Here is a 20,547-nt window from a genome sequence, read left to right as displayed (position 1 = left end):
AATCATTTGTCGATATGGTTTGCCTGAAAGAATCATTTCAGATAACGCCTTGAATTTGAACAACAAGATGATGAAAGAAGTGTGTGAGCAATTCCAAATAAAGCATCATAACTCCTCGCCTTATCGCCCAAAGATGAATGGAGCTGTTGAAGCGGCCAACAAGAATATTAAGAAGATTATTGGGAAAATGACCGAGACATATAAAGACTGGCACGAGAAGCTACCATTTGCTTTGTATGCATATCGTACATCTGTGCGGATATCTACGGGAGCAACCTCTTTCTCTCTGGTATATGGAATGGAAGCTGTGCTACCTATCGAGGTTGAGATCCCTTCTCTACGAGTCTTAATGGAATCGAAACTAGAAGAAGCAGAATGGGTTTGAGCTCGATATGATCAATTAAACCTCATCGAAGAAAAACGTCTAAAGGCAATTTGTCACGGACAGATGTACCAGAAGAGAATGATCACGGCCCATGACAAGAAAGTACGACCAAGAGAATTCCACGAAGGAGAACTTGTGCTGAGAAAGATTCTCCCAATACAAAAGGACTTCTGAGGAAAATAGGCCCCAAATTGGGAAGGACCATACGTCGTAAAGAAAGCATTCTCGGGTGGAGCTTTGATTCTCACTGTGATGGATAGGAAGGAGTTACCAAATCCAATGAATTCAGATGCTGTGAAGAAATATTATGCTTAAAAAAAGGAAAATCAAGATGAAAACCCGAAAAAAGACATCTTAAAAAAAAGAGAAAAGAAAAGAAAAAAGAAAAAGAGAGAGGGATCAAGGTGAAAACCCGAAAAGGGCGTCTTGATTAACACAAAAGATTAGGATGAAAACCTGAAAGGGCATTCTAATGAAGCAAACTGGGCTTAAAGAGCAAGGCATTTTGAGCATTGGGTCAAACAACGAGACTACTGAGATTTGAAGCATTTTGGAAAGCTCAAATCTTCTACACAAGAAGCCATGCTCGAAAAGATTCTAGATGAAGGAACGTGGAAGAGTTCGTGTGTTGAATATCTAGAGCATCTGTATCCATTAAATGCGATCCGTTTTCTCTTTATGACACTTTCTCATTATCATTGGTTAATTTTCTTTGATTGCCACGTTTGAAATAAATAAATATGAGGTATCCCTTTGTCCCTACCTGACCATTTTCATGCATTTCATTAAGTACAAGAGCCTCAACGCAAAGACAAAGTTCAACCAGGGGCAAAAGAGTGATATCTGAGAAATGTAGATTACTCATGAAGCTTGAGGATGGGTACAAGGCCTAAATAGAAAGTCAAGAGTCAAAGCAATGAACACAGATCATCAAAAATCATGACGAAAGAGGACATATGACAAACAAGCCCAAGGCGCATAGTATAATCATATAGGCATAAAGGCATTTAAGACCAAAATGTGCATATCATGATAACATCATGCATGACATATACAGGTATTCCAGTAGAGCAAGAGGATGTGATGATAGCTGTACTGAATCAAAGGAAAAGACATCTGAGTTCCACCAGTTGACATCTTTTGGTATTTTGATGTTTTTATTTCTGTTTCAAAAAAATCAACTCATATTGCGAGAGGTGAGTTGAACCTCAAGACACATTGAGGTATTTTCAATTTCTGCTTTTCAAAAAAAATCAACTCATACTGCGAGAGGTAAGTTGAGCCTCAAGGCACGTTAAGGTAATTTTAATTTCTGCTTTTAAAATTTATATTTTTCAAAAAAAATTCAACTCATATTGCGAGAGGTGAGTTGAGCCTCAGGACACGCTGAGGTAATTTAAATTTCTGTTGTAAAAAAAAAAAAATCAACTCATATTGCGAGAAATGAGTTGAGCCTCAAGACATGCTGAGGTATTTTCAATTTTTGTCTTTCAAAAAAAAAATCAACTCATATTGCGAGAAATAAGTTGAGCCTCAAGACATGTTGAGGTAGTTTCAATTTCTGTTCAATTTATGTTTTTCAAAAATCAACTCATATTGCGAGAGGTGAGTTGAGCCTCAGGACACACTGAGGTATTTTCAATTTCTGTTTTTCAAAAATCAACTCATATTGCGAGAGGTGAGTTGAGCCTCGGGGCACGCTGAGGTATTGTCAATTTTTGTGTTTCAATCTATTTTTCAAAAATCAACTCATATTACGAGAAATGAGTTGAGCCTCAGGACACGCTGAGGTAATTTCAATTTCTGTTTGTCAAAAATCAACTCATATTGCGAGAGGTGAGTTGAGCCTCAAGGCACGTTGAGGTAATTTCAATTTCTGCTTTTCAATTTATATTTTTCAAAAAAATTCAACTCATATTGCAAGAGGTGAGTTGAGCCTCAGGACACGCTGAGGTAATTTCAATTTCTGTTGTCAAAAAAAAAATCAACTCATATTGCGAGAAATGAGTTGAGCCTCAAGACATGCTGAGGTATTTTCAATTTTTGTCTTTCAAAAAAATCAACTCATATTGCGAGAAATGAGTTGAGCCTCAAGACATGCTGAGGTATTTTCAATTTTTGTCTTTCAAAAAAAAAATCAACTCATATTGTGAGAAATGAGTTGAGCCTCAAGACACGTTGAGGTAGTTTCAATTTCTGCTCAATTTATGTTTTTCAAAAATCAACTCATATTGCGAGAGGTGAGTTGAGCCTCAGGACACGCTGAGGTATTTTCAATTTCTATTTTTCAAAAATCAACTCATATTGCGAGAGGTGAGTTGAGCCTCGGGACACGCTGAGGTATTGTCAATTTTTGTGTTTCAATCTATTTTTCAAAAATCAACTTATATTACGAGAAATGAGTTGAGCCTCAGGACACGCTGAGGTAATTTCAATTTCTGTTTGTCAAAAATCAACTCATATTGCGAGAGGTGAGTTGAGCCTCAAGGCACGTTGAGGTAATTTCAATATCTGCTTTTCAATTTATATTTTTCAAAAAAATTCAACTCATATTGCGAGAGGTGAGTTGAGCCTCAGGACACGCTGAGGTAATTTCAATTTCTGTTGTCAAAAAAATCAACTCATATTGCGAGAAATGAGTTGAGCCTCAAGACATGCTGAGGTATTTTCAATTTTTATCTTTCAAAAAATCAACTCATATTGCAAGAGGTGAGTTGAGCCTCAAGGCAGGTTTAGGTAATTTCAATTTCTGCTTTTCAATTTATATTTTTCAAAAAAAAATTCAACTCATATTACGACTCCCTTTGCTAATAAAAAAGGATCAGTGGCGACTCCCTTTGCTAATAAAATCGAAAGTTGGTTTTCAAATGCTTAATAAATCACCACAATTAGTGACCAAGCGAAACTAAAAAATTTTTTACGTCGCTACAGATAAAATAGTTCTCGATCAAATGGACACTGCTGAGCCTCTGTCGCACCGACCCATCTAAGCCTGTGAATTACCTGAACAAAATAGACAAACAGATGTGAGTTTTTGTAACTCAATGTGTAACTCAACAGAAATAGACATCCAATACATATAGTAAACTCATACACAGTCAGATACAGATTTAGGTTCGGACCTAAGCCCTTTACAGATTCAGATAACAGAACAATATACAGATTAAAAATACAAAATCCTACCCCCATCCTCTACACACCAACTCCGACTATCCCATCACACTATGTAGGGTTAAAAACACCAACCCATTCCTACACACCATTGTGCCATTACGGCACATGTCAAATAAAATGCAGCCAAGCTACCAGAAAATAGGCAATGATCGTCATATAAAACACTTCCTCCACATATACCAATCCCACCCCTAATCAGATATATATAATCAAAGTTATCATGCTCACATGCTATTATTCAGATATCAGATATATAAATACATTAGACTAATCAGACATGTATAACAATATCATATTCAAAACAGAATATCAGACTAACAGATCACATAGTTTTAGGGTTTGGTTAGCCCTTACTAACTCTACGATAAGCCCACAGTCGATCGGAACGACCCGTATAACCCTAAGAAAAACTTCAAAAAAATGGGCCCATGCGTCCGTGTGCCCACACGCCCAAATTGGCCTTGCCCGTGTGACCCACACGACTTGGCCCAAAACCCACATGCTTGTGTGGCATGCCCGGTGGGTTCACATGCCTATGTGGGCCCATAAACCCAACTTGGCCTAGCCCGTATGGCCTATACAGCCACACCCACACTACCACATGGCCATGTCTTGTGCATGGTCATGCCTTCGTCGACCACACGGCCGTGTCTCACACACGGCCAACCACATGGCCAGGCACACACTTGTGTGGCATCAATAGAATAGTTTTTTGGCTTTTGTCGAAGCTCAATTTTCTGCGTTTCAGGTATACACTTAGTTCATTTTTGCAACGAAAATAATCTTCAGACCACCCAAACCTAAGAAACAACATCCAAATTCCCAAATTCAGTACACACTTGTGAAACTCAAACCAAAAATATTCCACAAACGGAGCCTTACAACATCAAACAATGAACTCAAATACTTACCACCAACGACAGAAACCCATAACGCTTAAATTGATGCCGGAGCACCAACCGATTCTTGCCCTTCCCCTAACTGAGATAAACACAAAACCCCCCATTAAAACACTAACCTTGAAACACTAAGATCGTATCAATACAAGACTTACCGAACAATACAGTCAAAATTTGCACAAAAGGAGGCAAATTTGGAAAAATCGAGAAGGAGAGGAAGAAACGAAAATAGAATAGAGGAAAAAAGGGAACAGAAAACTTCAAAAAGAGAAAAGGAATTTTGGGAAAACAAAATAAAATAATTATAAGAAATAAAATAAAATAAAATCTTTTAAATTACTAAAATCCGACTAATATCCTCCCCACTAATCCACATCCAACTACTCAAGAATTTCGATTCTTTTCAACTTCTATCAGATGCCCAAAGTAAAAATTATCACCTACAACTTATATAAGGATTCAAACACAAGACCTCCAACATAACAACCCTCTTACCACTCGAACCAGCAGGCTCATTATGATATGAATTAATAGACAATTTTCTATAAGTCCACTCAACAAGGGTAAGGCTTGGATAAAAAATAACAAAAATTGTCAAAGTGGGAATTGAACCCAAGACCTCTCACACACACCCAAAGCACTTAACCACTGAAGCAAATACATAGTTGTGTTAAATATTTACAGAAACAAAAATAAATTATTTAAGGCGTTACATCAGTAGTCAAAAGCTTCATCCATGATGTGAAGGAGCTAGTATCCATGGATCCCAAATCACTGTGCGGGCTAGAACTTTACAACAGTGTCCTCATGCACTACGTTAAAGCTTCCTCCGCTTACTTAGGCAAGCAAGAATACGTCGTAGATTTCGACATCACCTGTTACAAGAGCAAAGACCCTATGGCTCCTAAGTTTTACCAGGACGTGTTGGAAAAGATCGAGCAAATGGCTTTGTTCAAATATGATGCGTTGCCGCATTGGGGGAAGAACCAGAACTTGGTGTTCGATGGGGTTATCAAAAGATACAAAAATGGTGGAGAGTTCTTGAAGGTTAAAAATACGAACAGACCATTGAGATTGTTTTCAAGTGAGTGGACTAACCAGGTTCTTGGGCAAAGAAATGGGTTCACCATATTGAAAAAATAGTGTACTTTGGAATGACTGTGTATTTCTTCCCAAGATGTTTACTATGCTCCAAACAAGGGCTGTCTTGTAGGCCTGGGAAAACTTTTACAGATGCAAGAGTGTGCATTAAGAATTAGGGGTTTGATTATTTAGTTTACTCATTTATAGAAAAACGCTATTCATATATGGAAAAAAAAACTATCAACATAAAGAAAATGTGATTATTGTAAGGTGGAAGTCGATGGTGTAAATCTAAATAGTACTTCAACTTTGTCATTGACTTAGTATCTTATTAGCAATTTAACTTATTAAAATATTAACCACATAAAAAATTACGTAACCATGTAAATGGCCAGTGACTCGTATTTACAAGGTGTACTTTAATACCAAGTATAGCAACTAAAAGCACAAGCAAGAAAGTCAAATCTTAGTTTTGTCTGCAGGGTCGACTTTTGGGTTATGGCTGGTAAAAGTGTGCAAATTTTGGGTAAAACCGAATTAATTCGGTTAACCGATCGAATTCGGTTAATCGGTCAGTTAACCGAATTAATTCGGTCGATGGTCGGTTAATAATTTTTTGAAAGTTTACTTAACGGTTAATTCGGTTCGAAATCAGTCGGTTAACCGAATTAATCGAATTTAATAAATAATATTATAATATATAAGTATTCGGTCAGTTCGGTTAATTTTTTGGAAATATAAATTAATCAGTCGGTTAAGTCGGTTAATTTTTTTTGAAAAAAAATTGGGTTCAGTTAACGGTTAAGGGTTTAAAAAGGTTGGTTAATTCGGTTAATGGTAATTTGAGTCGATTAACCGATTGAACAACCCTAATAGCTAGACATAGCTTCTTAAACAATTGTTTTTATTTCGTTTTTAATTTCAACTCATATTATCAAAAAAAAAAATTCTACATTTTTGTGGTGTTTTATTTTGTTCGCTATATTTATTTCTAAAATAATTAGTAGTTTAGTTTTACTTTTAGTTTTAGTAATTAATGATGTTTTTAGGAGATTTGTGAAATTAAAGTTATCACAAATTTATTGAGAATTATTTTTGGATGGATTTAACATAATATAGCAGGGCGATGTGCATGTAAAATTGAAATTTAAAATGATGATGATAATTTGAGACTTAACATTTTGTACATCATTAATGCGATGTAATGGGTCTCTTAGGGCTATTAGCAATTATTTATTTGTTGACTAGAATTAACAATCAAATTGGTTTAATTACGATGAGGCTAGTGTGCAATTTTAAGTGGTTTGATTTATGTGATGCATCTCTAGTTTATTTCTAAATTTTTTTAATATTGCGGTTACTTTTAATTTGCGTTTCTTCTCTTTTGAGATTATTCTATAAGCATATTATTTGTGCATCAATTTATACTATTTCATTTATCATATATATTATGTATTAAATCTTTGTTCATGATTGCTATTAATAATAATATTTTATTTAAAATATTAATAAGACGGGTAGTGAATGCTTACCCATGAAAATTGAGCATTATAAAACTTGTTATTAACCCAAGCTAGATATGAACAAGGGGGAGCTAGCTTTGACAACCTTGGGGTTGCATTTCTATTCCTCAGGCCTATTAAAACCTGTCTTTGTCTTTGCAATGAGTCAGTGAAAAGGTAGGACCACTTAGGTATCAGTTGTACCCAATTTCCATTTCCCATCAAAGGTAACATCAACATGAATAATAGGTGACCAAGGCCTCGAAAAGTTGTTTTTTGCTTGTCTCGTAGAAATTGATTTGATACAACTGAATCTACCCATCAAGTGACCCACCAACAGTAGAGCCAAAACTAAATTGCACACTCGCAATGGTTAAGGCTTAGATGAGATTATTGCTGAAATGATAAGAAAAGTTTTATCCAAAAATTTCACATGTTCGCAATCCTTTTTTAATTTGATGTTTGTTTCGATTTAGACTTGTCATTTTATTCTTCTTTCATGTTGTTCTTTTCAATTCACCATAGTTTTTTAATTGCATGAAATGAAGTGTGAAAAGAACATTTTACTGTTTCAAATTAATGGTTTGTACACATCACTTCCATTTCGTATTCATTATTCTGTCCAAGAGCTATAGATCAATTAGTACCCCATCTACACTTCTAATTATATCCCATCTAGATTCGTGACCTTAACCTTAAAAATAATGTTAAATTATAAAAATCATTTCATATATTGTCTGTAAAGTTAAAATAAAAATGCTGAGATGTTTTCTTATATTATTCTTTTTATTTTTACTATACCAAAGAATACATCATACCCTTCATTCTATTTGTAGAATTTTTAAAATTCATTATGTGGTGTATAAATTATTTCTCTGTATAAAAATTGTATATATGATTAGAAGGAAAAATTAATAGAGTGTTTTCCAAGAGATGCAAAGAGCTGTTATGCATGTACACTAAAAAAAATTTGTGTTAATGATTGATTGGCACGTGGAAGAATAGGTGGTTGAAATGAATGGTTTACTCTGCTTAAGAATTAAGAAAGGGTGAAGAGTTATCTAGTAGGGTGATCAGAGTTGAGGATGAGAAGGAATAGGTGAGAGAGAGAAATTCGGCCTTTTGGCCACATGCTCCGAGCTTATATACCCTTATTCCCTTGTCCTAAGGCATCAGCGTCACATGTCTAGCTACCATTAGCAGGTAAGAGGCAAATAGCCAAGTTATCTGATGGTATAGGTCTAGGTAGAATGACATATGAGTTCTAGGTCACATTTGATGGGACTTGCTCATTTAGAAGTTTGACATCGTGATTAATAAATAGAGTCTACTCAGTTGCTAAATTAGAGGAATTTTGCGAAGGTTCCTCCAAAGGATTTATTCATATCACTCATAAGATTAACCTTATGAGATGTCTTGAAGGAGTGCAATAGGTTGTTATGTATGAAACAATTTACATCTCATCTAACTTTATTTTAATCAAGTCAAAATTAGTAACATGAAAATGAAAATGAAAAAAAGTATATCAACATTTAGTCTTTGGACTTGGCAATATTTATCATCATGATTGCTAAATTTTATTGTCTACATTAATTTTGAAATTTAGCATTTTTTTTCAATTTGATTATTGAACTTGGATTCTATTAAGGTATAAAGACATGAAATTTTGAGATCGTGTCATGTCATTACTAGATCTTTAAAATTTATAATTTATACATGAATGTATATAGACTTTTTTAGTATAAATACTCATTAAGAACACTTTAAAACTCAAAGAGAGATATCCAAGCAACAAACATTAGAGAATAAATTTCAAATCTTTATTTTTCATTTCTTTTATACATATTCTTTAGGGTTTAATGTTAGATCTTCCAGCACTCTCATTTTCGCTTTTTTTGATAACTTAATTTTTGTAAACGCACTTATTATAGAGATCTCTTTGTTTACTCTCTTTCATATCACCAATTGTATATTGGAAGATTATAATTAAGCCATAAAAACTAAAAAGAGTTCTAGTTTAGCTAGTGGCAAAGCCAAGGGGTATAGCAGGGGTCTCATTCCCCTAAAATAAAAAATTTTCCATTTAGGCACCTTTTATAATTTATAAAATTTTAAATTAATAATGGTAAAATTACAATTTCGCCTCCCAAAAATGATAAAAATTTGATTTAATCCTTTAAAAATTATAAAGATACAGACTATTAAAATAGTGAAATTAGATTTTTACTATTGTAAAAATATACAATTTAATTCCGCCCCCACCCCAAAAAAAAGATAGGGGAAAATGGTCTATTTTACTTTAAGAAAAAGATAGTATTGTAAAAGTTATCAATTCTAATGGTAGAAAGTTAAGCTAATTGAGATAGACAATTGAGTCGATCTATTTGTTAAACTATTCTTCTTTGATCTTATCATTAAGAATAATTTATAAAAAAATTCAAAATATCAATTTACTCCTTAATATTTTTGGACCTAACAAAATGTGTGGCATTGGAAAGATTTTTATAGAAGGTAATATTTTTTTAAAAAAAATACCATAGTGGACCCAAGCTCACAAAATTGAACGTCTTCTTCTTTACTATACCATGAAACTCATTTTTCCATTTACATGAAAATAAATACATGTACTAACTAGTAATGTACCTACGGATCAAATTAATCTGCTAAAAATCAAAATAAAACGAAAATGTAGGTCCACAAACTAAATAGCCCCAAAATCAAAATGAAACATAAAATGGGCCTACAAACTAAATAGCTGGGCTGAAACAGAATTAAAATTTTAGTTGGAAAGTCCAAAATGAAAACCATATCAAATATGGGCTTAGCCTATATAAAGACCCAAAATTAAAACACTAGATATTGAAAACAACTTTTTAACCCAAAATCTAATTCGGTCCAATTTAGAAGGCTAATTTTATAAGCCTCAAGGCCCATCAAAAGTTCAATTCAAATGAAATCTGAAATCTATAATTTTCCTCTTTAATCATTGTTGTGGAATAGTAATTAGACAAAAACTATGAAGAATTTCGTTCATCTAAGTTTCTGAGAAAAAATATTAAGGCTCAACTTTTTTTTAACCTAACTAGGGTATCTACCGTTGATAACAATGACTAATCCTCTCATTATGGGTGCTCTCCAAAGAGGTAAATGACTAGTCATGAAATATACTTCTTTCACATGAAATATACTGGGATCTTATTGTCTCTTCTAGTTCTCAGGTCGCTTCCTCTATGTTATAATTGCGTCATAGGACTTTCACTAATGGTACTCATTTATTCCTTAGCTCTTTCGCTTCTCAAGCTAAGATTTCAACCGGTTTTTCCTCATATGATAAACCAGCCTGAACTTCTATTTCTTCCATCAAAATAACATGAGACGGGTCAGATCGTTACTGTTGCTTTCAATCTACCCTTGATCAATTTTACCACATTTTCAACTTCCTGAATCAATTTCGACTCAACAACTTTTCTCTCGCTCAATTCTGGCCAACAAATAGGCGTTCTACATCTACGATCATATAAAGCTTTTATATGGAGCCATCTGAATGCTCAATTGGAAATTGTTATTATACACTAATTCAACTAATGGTAAATACCATTCCCAGCTAACTTCGAGATTAACTATACAGGCTCGCAACATATAGCTTCGAGATTAACAATACAGGCTCCCAACATATCTTCTAGTACTTGAATAACTCACTCTAATTAGCCATCGCATTGAGGATGGAATGTCGTGTTGAAATTTAACCTCGTACCTAACGATTTATGCAATTGTTTCCAGAATCTTGAGGTAAAGCAAGGATCTCGATATGAGATAATAGACACAGGCACATCGTGCAGTCTAACTATATCACGAATATAAACTTTAGCTAACTTCGGAAGTGACCAATTAGTTCTCACTGCAAGGAAATGGGTAGACTTTTTCACTCGATCCGCTATCACCCAAATTGCATTTTTTTTTTTGCTTGGAGTTAATGTTTGACCAACTACAAAATCCATAGTAATTCATTCCAATTTTCATTATGGAACCGAGATGGGTTGAAGCAACCTAGTGGGAACCTGATGCTCGACCTTTATCCCTTGACAGATCAGACATTTAGGGATACCCCACAATTTCTTTTTTCATTCCAAGCCACCATTATGATTCTCGCAAGTCACAGTACATTTTCATACTACTGGAGTGCATAACAAAAGGACTATCGTGAGCCTCGCGTAAAATCATTTATTTCAGAGTAGCATTATCAAAAACAAAAAATTGATTTCGAAACTGGAGGCTAACACTCGTAACAATGTTAAAACTCTCAATATCACCTTGTTGAACAAACTTCATTTTCTTTGCTAACTTAGCATTAGCAAAATGTGCCTCATTAATTTGATCAAGCAACACATGCTTAACTTTTAACTCAACTAATAGACTGCCATTATCACAAGTACTGAGCAGGGCAAACATCACTCTCAAATCAATTTTTGACTTCTGGCTTAGAGCATCGGCTACGACATTTTACCCTTACACTGATTATCCCACACGAAGGGCACATTTTGTACAAGAGTTTTTTCATCGGTAAAGTTATTTTAGAAAATTCATTCATGAATCTCCTGTAAAAATCGACAAAGCCAAAGTTTCGAACTTCAGGCTCATTTTTCAGTGCTTTCCATTGAAGGATAGCTTCGATATTTTTAGGTTCAACCCAAATTCCCTCAACTGAGATAACATGCCCCTAAAAAATGAATTAAGAAAACTAAAATTAACACTTACTAAGTTTCTCGAATATCTACTTCTTATGTAATACTTGCAGTATGGTTCTCAAATGCTTATCATGCTCAGCCTTTGATCTAGAGTATATCAGAATATCATTGATAAACACCACCATGAATTGATCCAGGTAAGGCAGGAACATGCAGTCCATGAGATCTATGAACGCCGCAAGTGCATTCATTAGCCCGAATGGCATCACAAGAAATTCATAGTAACTTTATTGCGTACATGTAACACCCCTATACTCGGTTCGATCCAAGGAACCTAATATAGGAATATTACATTTGGTGCCAAAGTGGTTTTGGCTAATCATTAATATATTTGAACATTTAAAAAAAATTTAAGTTTTCATAAATTATATTTTTGTCCCTACTACTTGGAACACACTTGATTGTCCTAAGTACATGTTATTCTATTCAAAATTTTGAAACATACCCTCTTGGCACTTGGAGATATGATGAGATGGATGCTCACAACCTCAATTACAACTCTTTAAAATCACTGTACCTAATCTGCGCACGAAAAACAAAACCGTACACTGAGTAAAACTCAGTGGTATTTCTATAATCTGAATATTTAAAGACATGATAATATAATAAGCACAATTAAATTATAAGGACATATTAATGTCTAGTATTATGACTATCATTTTTTTTATTAAACAATATCCTATTCGTACAATTGCTATATAAATGGTTATTCACATATCAAACCATATTTTTTTGTACAATGACATTAGTCATGCAATACTCAATTCATGAATAAATCATTATATACCATACTCAATTTTCATCACTTGCTATATAATAGCTTTCCATAATTTGTTCACATATCATTTAAACAATGGCACTATCCATTCCATATTCAATTCATGAGTATTTAACTCATGTATTCCATGTATTTACAACATATTTCACATTCTATTTTCAATTAACTATATCAATTTCATTTCTCATACCATGCCATTTAAATATCAGTTATAAAACTTTATTATATGTTTACCCCTATTAACATGACTCAGACTCGAACGGATACACGGATCCAACCAAAACACACCAGTTTGGCACCCAGTGCCTCATCAGATAATTCGAAGTAATAATTTGACACCTAGTGTCTCATCGGCGAAACCGAAGTAAATTGGCACCTAGTGCCTCATCGAATTAATCCGAAGTAATAAATTGACACCCAGTGTCTCATCGACTCGAAGTGGAAGAAATACCTGAACTCTTCCAATCCTATGAAATACTATCTATATCCGATTCAGTTCGATACAATTAATAGGGTTTCAATTCACTTTTCAAATACAACATATATTCAATTCAATTCAAATAATCAATATATATTCAATATATATATATACCAATTCAATCAATATAAATTCAATAAATTCAACACATACTAAATTAATCCATTTCAATTGCAAAACACAATAATTATCACCTCAACACTTACCATATACATTAAATTGAATTATAACAATTAACAACTAAATTCGAATTATAGAAATACAAACCAAAAATTCCGAGCTATTCGACATTGACTTTATCTTTTCCCTTTTTAGTCGATGATTCTGGTACGACGTTAGCTACGGAATTAAAATAATTAAAATTAATCAATACAACACAATTCAATTTCATATTTAATATTTCAATTTTTACTCAAATATTGCCTAAATTTCAATTTAGTCCTTAAATCGAGACTAACTTTTATTCTTCACATTAGTTCTTTATTTTTATGCAAATTCCATGTTAGACTAAATTCAACTCTCTATTTTCACATAAATCCCTAAATTTTGAAATTTTCACAATTTAGTTTCCATTACTCAAAACTTAGAATTTATTCCACAGTTCAATCCCTTTCTCAATTCTCACTTAAAAATCTATCAATTTAATCCCTAATACTCAAATTATTCAACATAGACAACAATTAAAAATTCAATAATTTCTAAAATTTTAGCATAGGTTAAGTAGTATTTAATACTAGGATTTCATAAACATAAAAATTACAAGAAAAGTGACTAAATTGACTAACCAATTAAGCTTTGAACCCTTGAAACCCTAACTTTCTCCTTCTTTCTTTCTCTTTTTCTTTCTTTCTTTTTCCCCCTGTTTTGTTCTGTTCTTTGTTTCTTTTTCAATTCCTTTGTCTTTTCTTTTATTTGTTTTGTTTTAATTATAATAATAATAATAATAATAATAATAATAATAATAATAATAATAATATATTTACTTAATTAATAAGCAATACATATTTTATTATTAAATACATATGTTTATTATTACACATGTATTTACCAACACCATCCACTTGTCAATTTATGGCTTAATTGCTTATTTAGTCCTTTCACTTTTCCTCTAATCTATAATTCAACTTCCTCCCTATATGCAATCTAGTCCTTACACCTAATTACTCTTAATTTAAACAAATTTACTTAATCTAAACCTAATTAACCACACAACTAACTTTGTAAATATTTATTTACGAATCTTTTTTACGAAAACGGAGACCCGAAAGAACACTTTCCAATACTCGTGACTATCGGGTCGTTACAGTACAAAATGCCATTTTTGGTACGTCATTATCTTTCACCTTCAACTAATAATATCCTGATCTCAAAGACTGATGGACCAGTTCTTAATTGTCAACTTATGCAACTGTCGATAATCAATGTAGAGCCGCATCAACATATCTTTCTTCTTAATAAACAACACTGGATCTCCCCAAGGCAATATACTAGGACTTATAAAGTCATAGTCCAAGAGATGTTGCAATTGAATTTTTAGCTCTTTTAACTCTATTGGTGCCATTCAGTATGGAGTAATTGATACAGAAGTTGTACCCAGGAAAGCTTCAATTGCAAATTCAACCTCGCGATCAGGAGGCAATTTTGGTAATTCTTAAAGAAATACATCTGGGAACTTGTATAATGTTCAAATCTTTCTTATATGGTTTTCATCCAAGTTTGAGTTAATAATATAAGTAGAAATGCTTTAAACCTCGATTCAAGATTTTATTAGCTCAAACAGATGAAATGATACGAGTCAAACCACTTGATCTAATGCCATTCACTACCACTATCTCATCTCTCTAACTCTAGATGAAAAACATCTTTTTACGGTAGCCCAGATGTAACAGCTCGATTTTGGGCCTAGTCGGAACAGTGGTTTCGGGACCACGAATCTGACATAGTAAAATTTATTTTTATTACATTTTCATGGTCTACAGTTTTATGGAATGATTTCATGAAATATTTTTTTCAAAAATTTTGACGTTTGTGCACTCAATTTAGCAAAAAGGACTAAATTGTAAAAAGTACAAAAGTTGAGTTCTACATGCTAGAGGTGTCAAATTGCTATGGAATTTTAAATTGAAGGTTCTTAAATGGTAATTAGACCATTTTAATTTAATTTGGACAAAAATATACATGAGGTAAGAGAATTTTAATGTTTTAAGAAAATGGCATTTTGGTCATTTAGTAATTAAATGAATTAAAAAGCAAAACTCGAGCCAAAATCTTGTCCATCTTCTTCTTGCTTATGATGAAATTTAGAAGGGAATCCATAGAAGGTTTTGGCCACTTTCAAGCTCGATTGCAAGTCCATTCTTGCCCCATTTTTAATGCTCTTTATATTTTTGAAATTGTTATCACTCGATCTATCTATTTCTACCATTAATTTGATAAATGATTAAGGTTTAGGGTTTTAAACATGTTAGATATGTGTGTGTTTTGATGTCTAATGGTAGAAAATGTGTGTTTGGTGTGTAATAAACAACTTTTGCTAGGTGATTTTTGATGAAAATGTTAAAAGGACCAATTTGTAAAAAGGTTATAAAATGTGTGTACAAGTATGATTAAATAAAAATTAGGGCAGTTATAAGCATAAAAGTGGTTCTTCTAGGCTTGGGAATCGAATAAATTGAATCTATTTGAATTTACGAGCCTAGGGATTAAAGTGTAAAAATGTTAAAGTTTAAGGGCAAAAATATAATTTTTCATAATGTGATTTTTGAACTGATTTGAGTAATGTGAATAATAAATAAGTTAAATTTACTATTATAAATCAAGAGAAACGAGGTTTGGACCTAGATCGGGGGACAAACAAGGTGTTTGACGAGTAGGTCCTATTTCTACTATTTTTTACCGAGGTAAGTTCTTATGTAAATAATGCATTGTTTTAATTATGTTTTAAATGCTTTACTATTGTATGAATTATGATTGACCATTGAGCGTGTTCGACAAAGTTACGACAAGCGTGAAATCTCGGTTGAACCTTAGGAATAGATAGGATACAAATGTCATGACATTAGGGTTACTGAGACTATGTGTAAGACCATATCTGGGATATGGCATCAATATGAGACTTCGTGTAAGACCATATCTAGGATATGGCATCGATATGAGACTTTGTGTAAGACCATAGCTGGGCTATTAGCATCGATACGAGATCCCATGTAAGACTATATCTAGGATATGGCATTGGTATGGTACCAAGTGTATAGGACTCCCGAGTATCCTTTAGTATTCCAAGTGGTTCAACGGGTAACTTAATGAGTATGTTAAAGATGAATTGTATGTAAATCCAATTTGAGATGATTCAGGTACGTACGTAAAACTCATACGTAATGAGCTCGATATGTAATGAAACCTTGGTAAGGTTATGATTGACTAAGTTATGATTATAAGATCTTAATAATATTTATGTCAATTATCATCATGTTTATTTTATGTTAAATGTGTGTTTACAATGCCTATTATTTGCATGGGAACTTACTAAGCTATATAGCTTACTCCTCTTTTCTTTCTTTTGTCTTATAGTGTCACCAAGCTAGCTCAAAGATCGGAGACTGTCGGAGATCTACTCACACTATCAACTGATTATTTTGGGTACCAATGAATTCAACATTTTGAGTTTTGGCATGTATAAGGACTTGGTTATTTTGTTATGTGTCATAATTGAATTGGCCTAATGTGTTGGCCTATATTGGTTGATAATTCATTTTGTAAATAGCCATTTGGAATTGGCTAATATTGATCTACGTATATATGCATATGATGATGTTTTCTTGGATATGGAAATTTGCATGGTTTAAGTTGATAAGTATGTGATATTTGTATGTGATAAATTGTAGCATGTGAATAATGTGTGGATGTCTTAATTGTGGTTGAATTGGTTGAATGTAATTGCTTAGATTGGTGTTACATTTTATTGTGTAGGTGTGAGAAAAAAGGCGACAAAATGGCTTGGTAAATAGCCTTATTTTTTTCCACACGGGTAGACACATGGGCGTGTGTCTAGGCAGTGTGTGACACACGGCTTGCCCTAGGGGCATGTGTTCCAGCCGTGTGTCCCCTGCACCTTAATTGTTGCAAAACAGAATACTCAGAATTGAGTACACGGACAGAGACATGGGCGTGCGTCTCAGCCGTGTGGATGACATGGCCTTAGGCACGAGCGTGTGCCTTGAGCGTGTGAAGTCTGCACGTATTTTATGAAAAATTATGAAAATTAAATCCGTGACTTGGCCGTGTGTCTTCAATTTGTTCTTGGGTGACAAACAGAGAGTTACACGGGTTAGGGACACGGGCGTGCGTGACCACACGGCCTGCCCACAAGGGCGTGTGTCCCAAGCTATACGGGTGTGTGGCTCTTAAAACATGAAAAATTTTCTAAGTGTTGTGAAATTTTTTAAAGTTCTCAGTTTAGTCCCAAACAGCGTCCAATGTATGTTTTGAGCCTCGTAGGCTCGTTTTAGGGATGATATGAATGTATGTAAAAAATTTTAAATTCGGATGGAAATTTACGTCTTGGTGTTGTATGATTGCTTGTGTATAAGTCCGGTAATGCCTCGTACCTTATTCCGACGTTGAATACGGGTAAGGGGTGTTACACCAGAACTACACCATGCTCGGTTAATCAGTTATTTCCAAAATCATATCAAAACTGCCAAATGGTATAATTAACAAATTAATAGGAAATAATATATTCTAGATTTCAAATGGACATCGTCTACAAACTTGACCAATGAGCATAGTTTGTCTCAGGTGACTCAAAACAATCGTAGCCACTTTTAACAACTTAGATTTCATATTTCCTGATTTCACAAAAATAGAGTTGATATAAGAATGCAATGAACTAGGATCAATTAAAGAATACATAAATTTTGAATATAAAAGGAAAATATCTGCTACAATATCGATAGCATCACCCTCTTCATGGGTCTAAACAACGTAGACTCGTGTTGGGGCTCTAGCCTCAGATTTATGAGCAATCAGATTAATATCTTTCCTCTGACCTCCCCTAGAAACAAAACTACTACGAGGATTTCACCAACCCCTTATAGTAGGAGTGGACCTCTGAGTGGCAACAGGAGAAGCATCATCATTTGTCGGGCATTCTCAACCAAAATGCTCTAGGGATCCTCAACAAAAACACGCATCTGTTTTCTTCCAACACTCGCTACAGTGCCCTCTTCCACAAGAATCACATTTGGCACCTCCTTACCTCTCGCAAGGCCCCATACATTGCCTACTAATACAGACGGTTGTCAATCTCAGCCTCTTTCAGATCTGGCAATCCTCAAATTTTATCTCGAAGATCCCCAAGAATCCCTAGCCCGATTAGATAACGAATTCAAACTAAAAGCCCCTAGTCTTTTCCCAAAGGCTTGGGAGGGTTCAGTCTTTTTATCAAGGCCTATGGCCTGCTCAACCATCTTTGCACGTCCAGTCATATCGACAAATTCTTTCAGTTTATGTGATACTAGCTGAACTCTGATCTTAGCTCGCAATCCTTAGAGGAATTGCTTACAATTCTCTTCCTCAGATGGAATCAATTCCAAAGAATACTTACTGAGCCGTAGAAATTCCCGTTCAAAATAGATCACCAACATATCACCCTGTCTTAGCATCATAAATTATTGTTTTTGATCCTCCAAATACACTGAAGAACTGCCGTCGCCGACCATCCATCGGTTGTCAGATTGTCACCATTGCAATCATTGTGCACGACGATGCCATCATCAGCGTGACTCCCCCGACATCCCGAACTATCCTTGTTTTGCTCGAATGGGCTTAGTCGGTTAAGTCTGGGCTCTTGACAATCCAACCGGTCTGGTCCAGCCACCGGTTGGACCGTCAGCCCAATTTCATACACAGGGTCTGGTTCAACTAGTTTTTGGGTTTCGGTATTGGGTTTTGGTTATCAAGTTCAATTTTCGATCTTAGGTCCAATTTTCAAGTTCAATTACCCATTGGACCAATTGTCTAACTTGAATATTAACTTTCGAAAATATCATATTTATTTTAATTAATTTGATTAATTTAATTTTAGTTGATTAAATATAATTTTCCTAAAAATCACTGAGCTTTTTCAAATTAACTTTTCAAGAAAATTTTTTAATCAAATTCTCTAATTGAAGAATTCACCCGACCACCTAATTTAATTCCACATCGAATAAATTAACTCAATTAAATTATTTCCAAAGTTGTATAATTTTCTTTCAATTCAAATACAACTCGATCATGCTTTTGTTGAGCTAGCAAAGGTATCAATCGGACATATACAATTAGGCTCAAGTAATTGCAATTATGTCTAGAAGCATTATTTCGATAATTCGTTTACTTAATCAAGAAGTCAGTCCTCAAGAAGTATCAGGATTGAAAATTCCTTATTGTATACTCTTTACAAAAGCAATTCATTCAACTGTTTTGTATAATTACATCGCCATGTGTATGTTACCCTCATATGATATCCTTGATTCATTTGAGTTAAATCCGTTCACTTAATACAATCTTATTTTATCTCATTGTCACAATTGTGTCTTCTTAATGATTAATTTTAGCACTATCAACTAATGACTGTGATAAATTTCTCATTCGAGAACAAACAACTTGTGACTATGTTCCATATTTATCAACCCACACAATGCCAATGAGAAGATATCATTAATTCTATAATCAAACTATGAATTCCATTGTACCCAACATATTGGTTATTGGCTTGATCATCTTTAGAGCATAAGCCTTTACTTATATCAAAGCACATGAGTTACAAATGCATGGTCAGTGACTAACTCAGGATTTAGGTAAGTTACACCATGAATGTCACAAGTGAATCAATTCAGAAACGGATTCAAAATTAATTCAACTTGGGTCCAGTCCAATGTATCATTTTTCTAATAAGTACATCTATCCCTCTACCCATTGAGTCAACTACTCCGATAGCCAAGACTAGCCATCTCCCTAGTTGGATTGTAGAAGACATAATAATCCTTTTGAGTATTTGAATCAATTGCTCACTTCGAATCTTTTACGATATTACGGACTTGTTTAGATTATCTACTGAAGTAAGTTATCTTTCTCACCATGTAAACTTTCTTACAGTGCCACTTATCATTAGTTTGAACTTAGACAATCAATGAGATAACATTTTCTTATCACAATTTCACTATGTATGCAAAACATGAAAGACAATAACACAAAAGATATAATAGTGAAATATGAAATTAACTTTATTTATTTATTCATCGTTCAAATATATAAAAAATAGTTACATGTTTACTATAATATGGGTATATTTCCTAGCACACAATCATTGTCGGAGTAAATACAATCAATAACATCCAATTTAACATCATTATATAGTTAAATCTAAATTATTCATGCATATTATATGATATGGTATCATTTTTAGGGCTTATACGAGCTTACGAGAGCTCTTTTTCTAACCTAAGATTGAAATTGGACCAA

The 20,547-nt window shown here is 33.8% G+C and overlaps 1 protein-coding gene across 1 annotated transcript; it reads left to right on the top strand.

Moving 5' to 3' along the window:
* The first annotated feature begins 5,217 nt into the window (after positions 1-5,217).
* On the top strand, positions 5,218-5,601 carry LOC108477937 (probable truncated L-gulonolactone oxidase 7, mitochondrial). Its single transcript, XM_017780402.1, has one exon. It carries the CDS (start codon positions 5,218-5,220, stop codon positions 5,599-5,601), a length of 384 nt encoding a protein of 127 aa, XP_017635891.1.
* Positions 5,602-20,547: the final 14,946 nt, after the last annotated feature.

The sequence above is a fragment of the Gossypium arboreum genome, chromosome 12 (genome assembly GCF_025698485.1).
Source record: "Gossypium arboreum isolate Shixiya-1 chromosome 12, ASM2569848v2, whole genome shotgun sequence".
Lineage (NCBI taxonomy): Eukaryota > Viridiplantae > Streptophyta > Magnoliopsida > Malvales > Malvaceae > Gossypium > Gossypium arboreum.
This window is presented reverse-complemented; position numbering and strand designations above follow the sequence as displayed.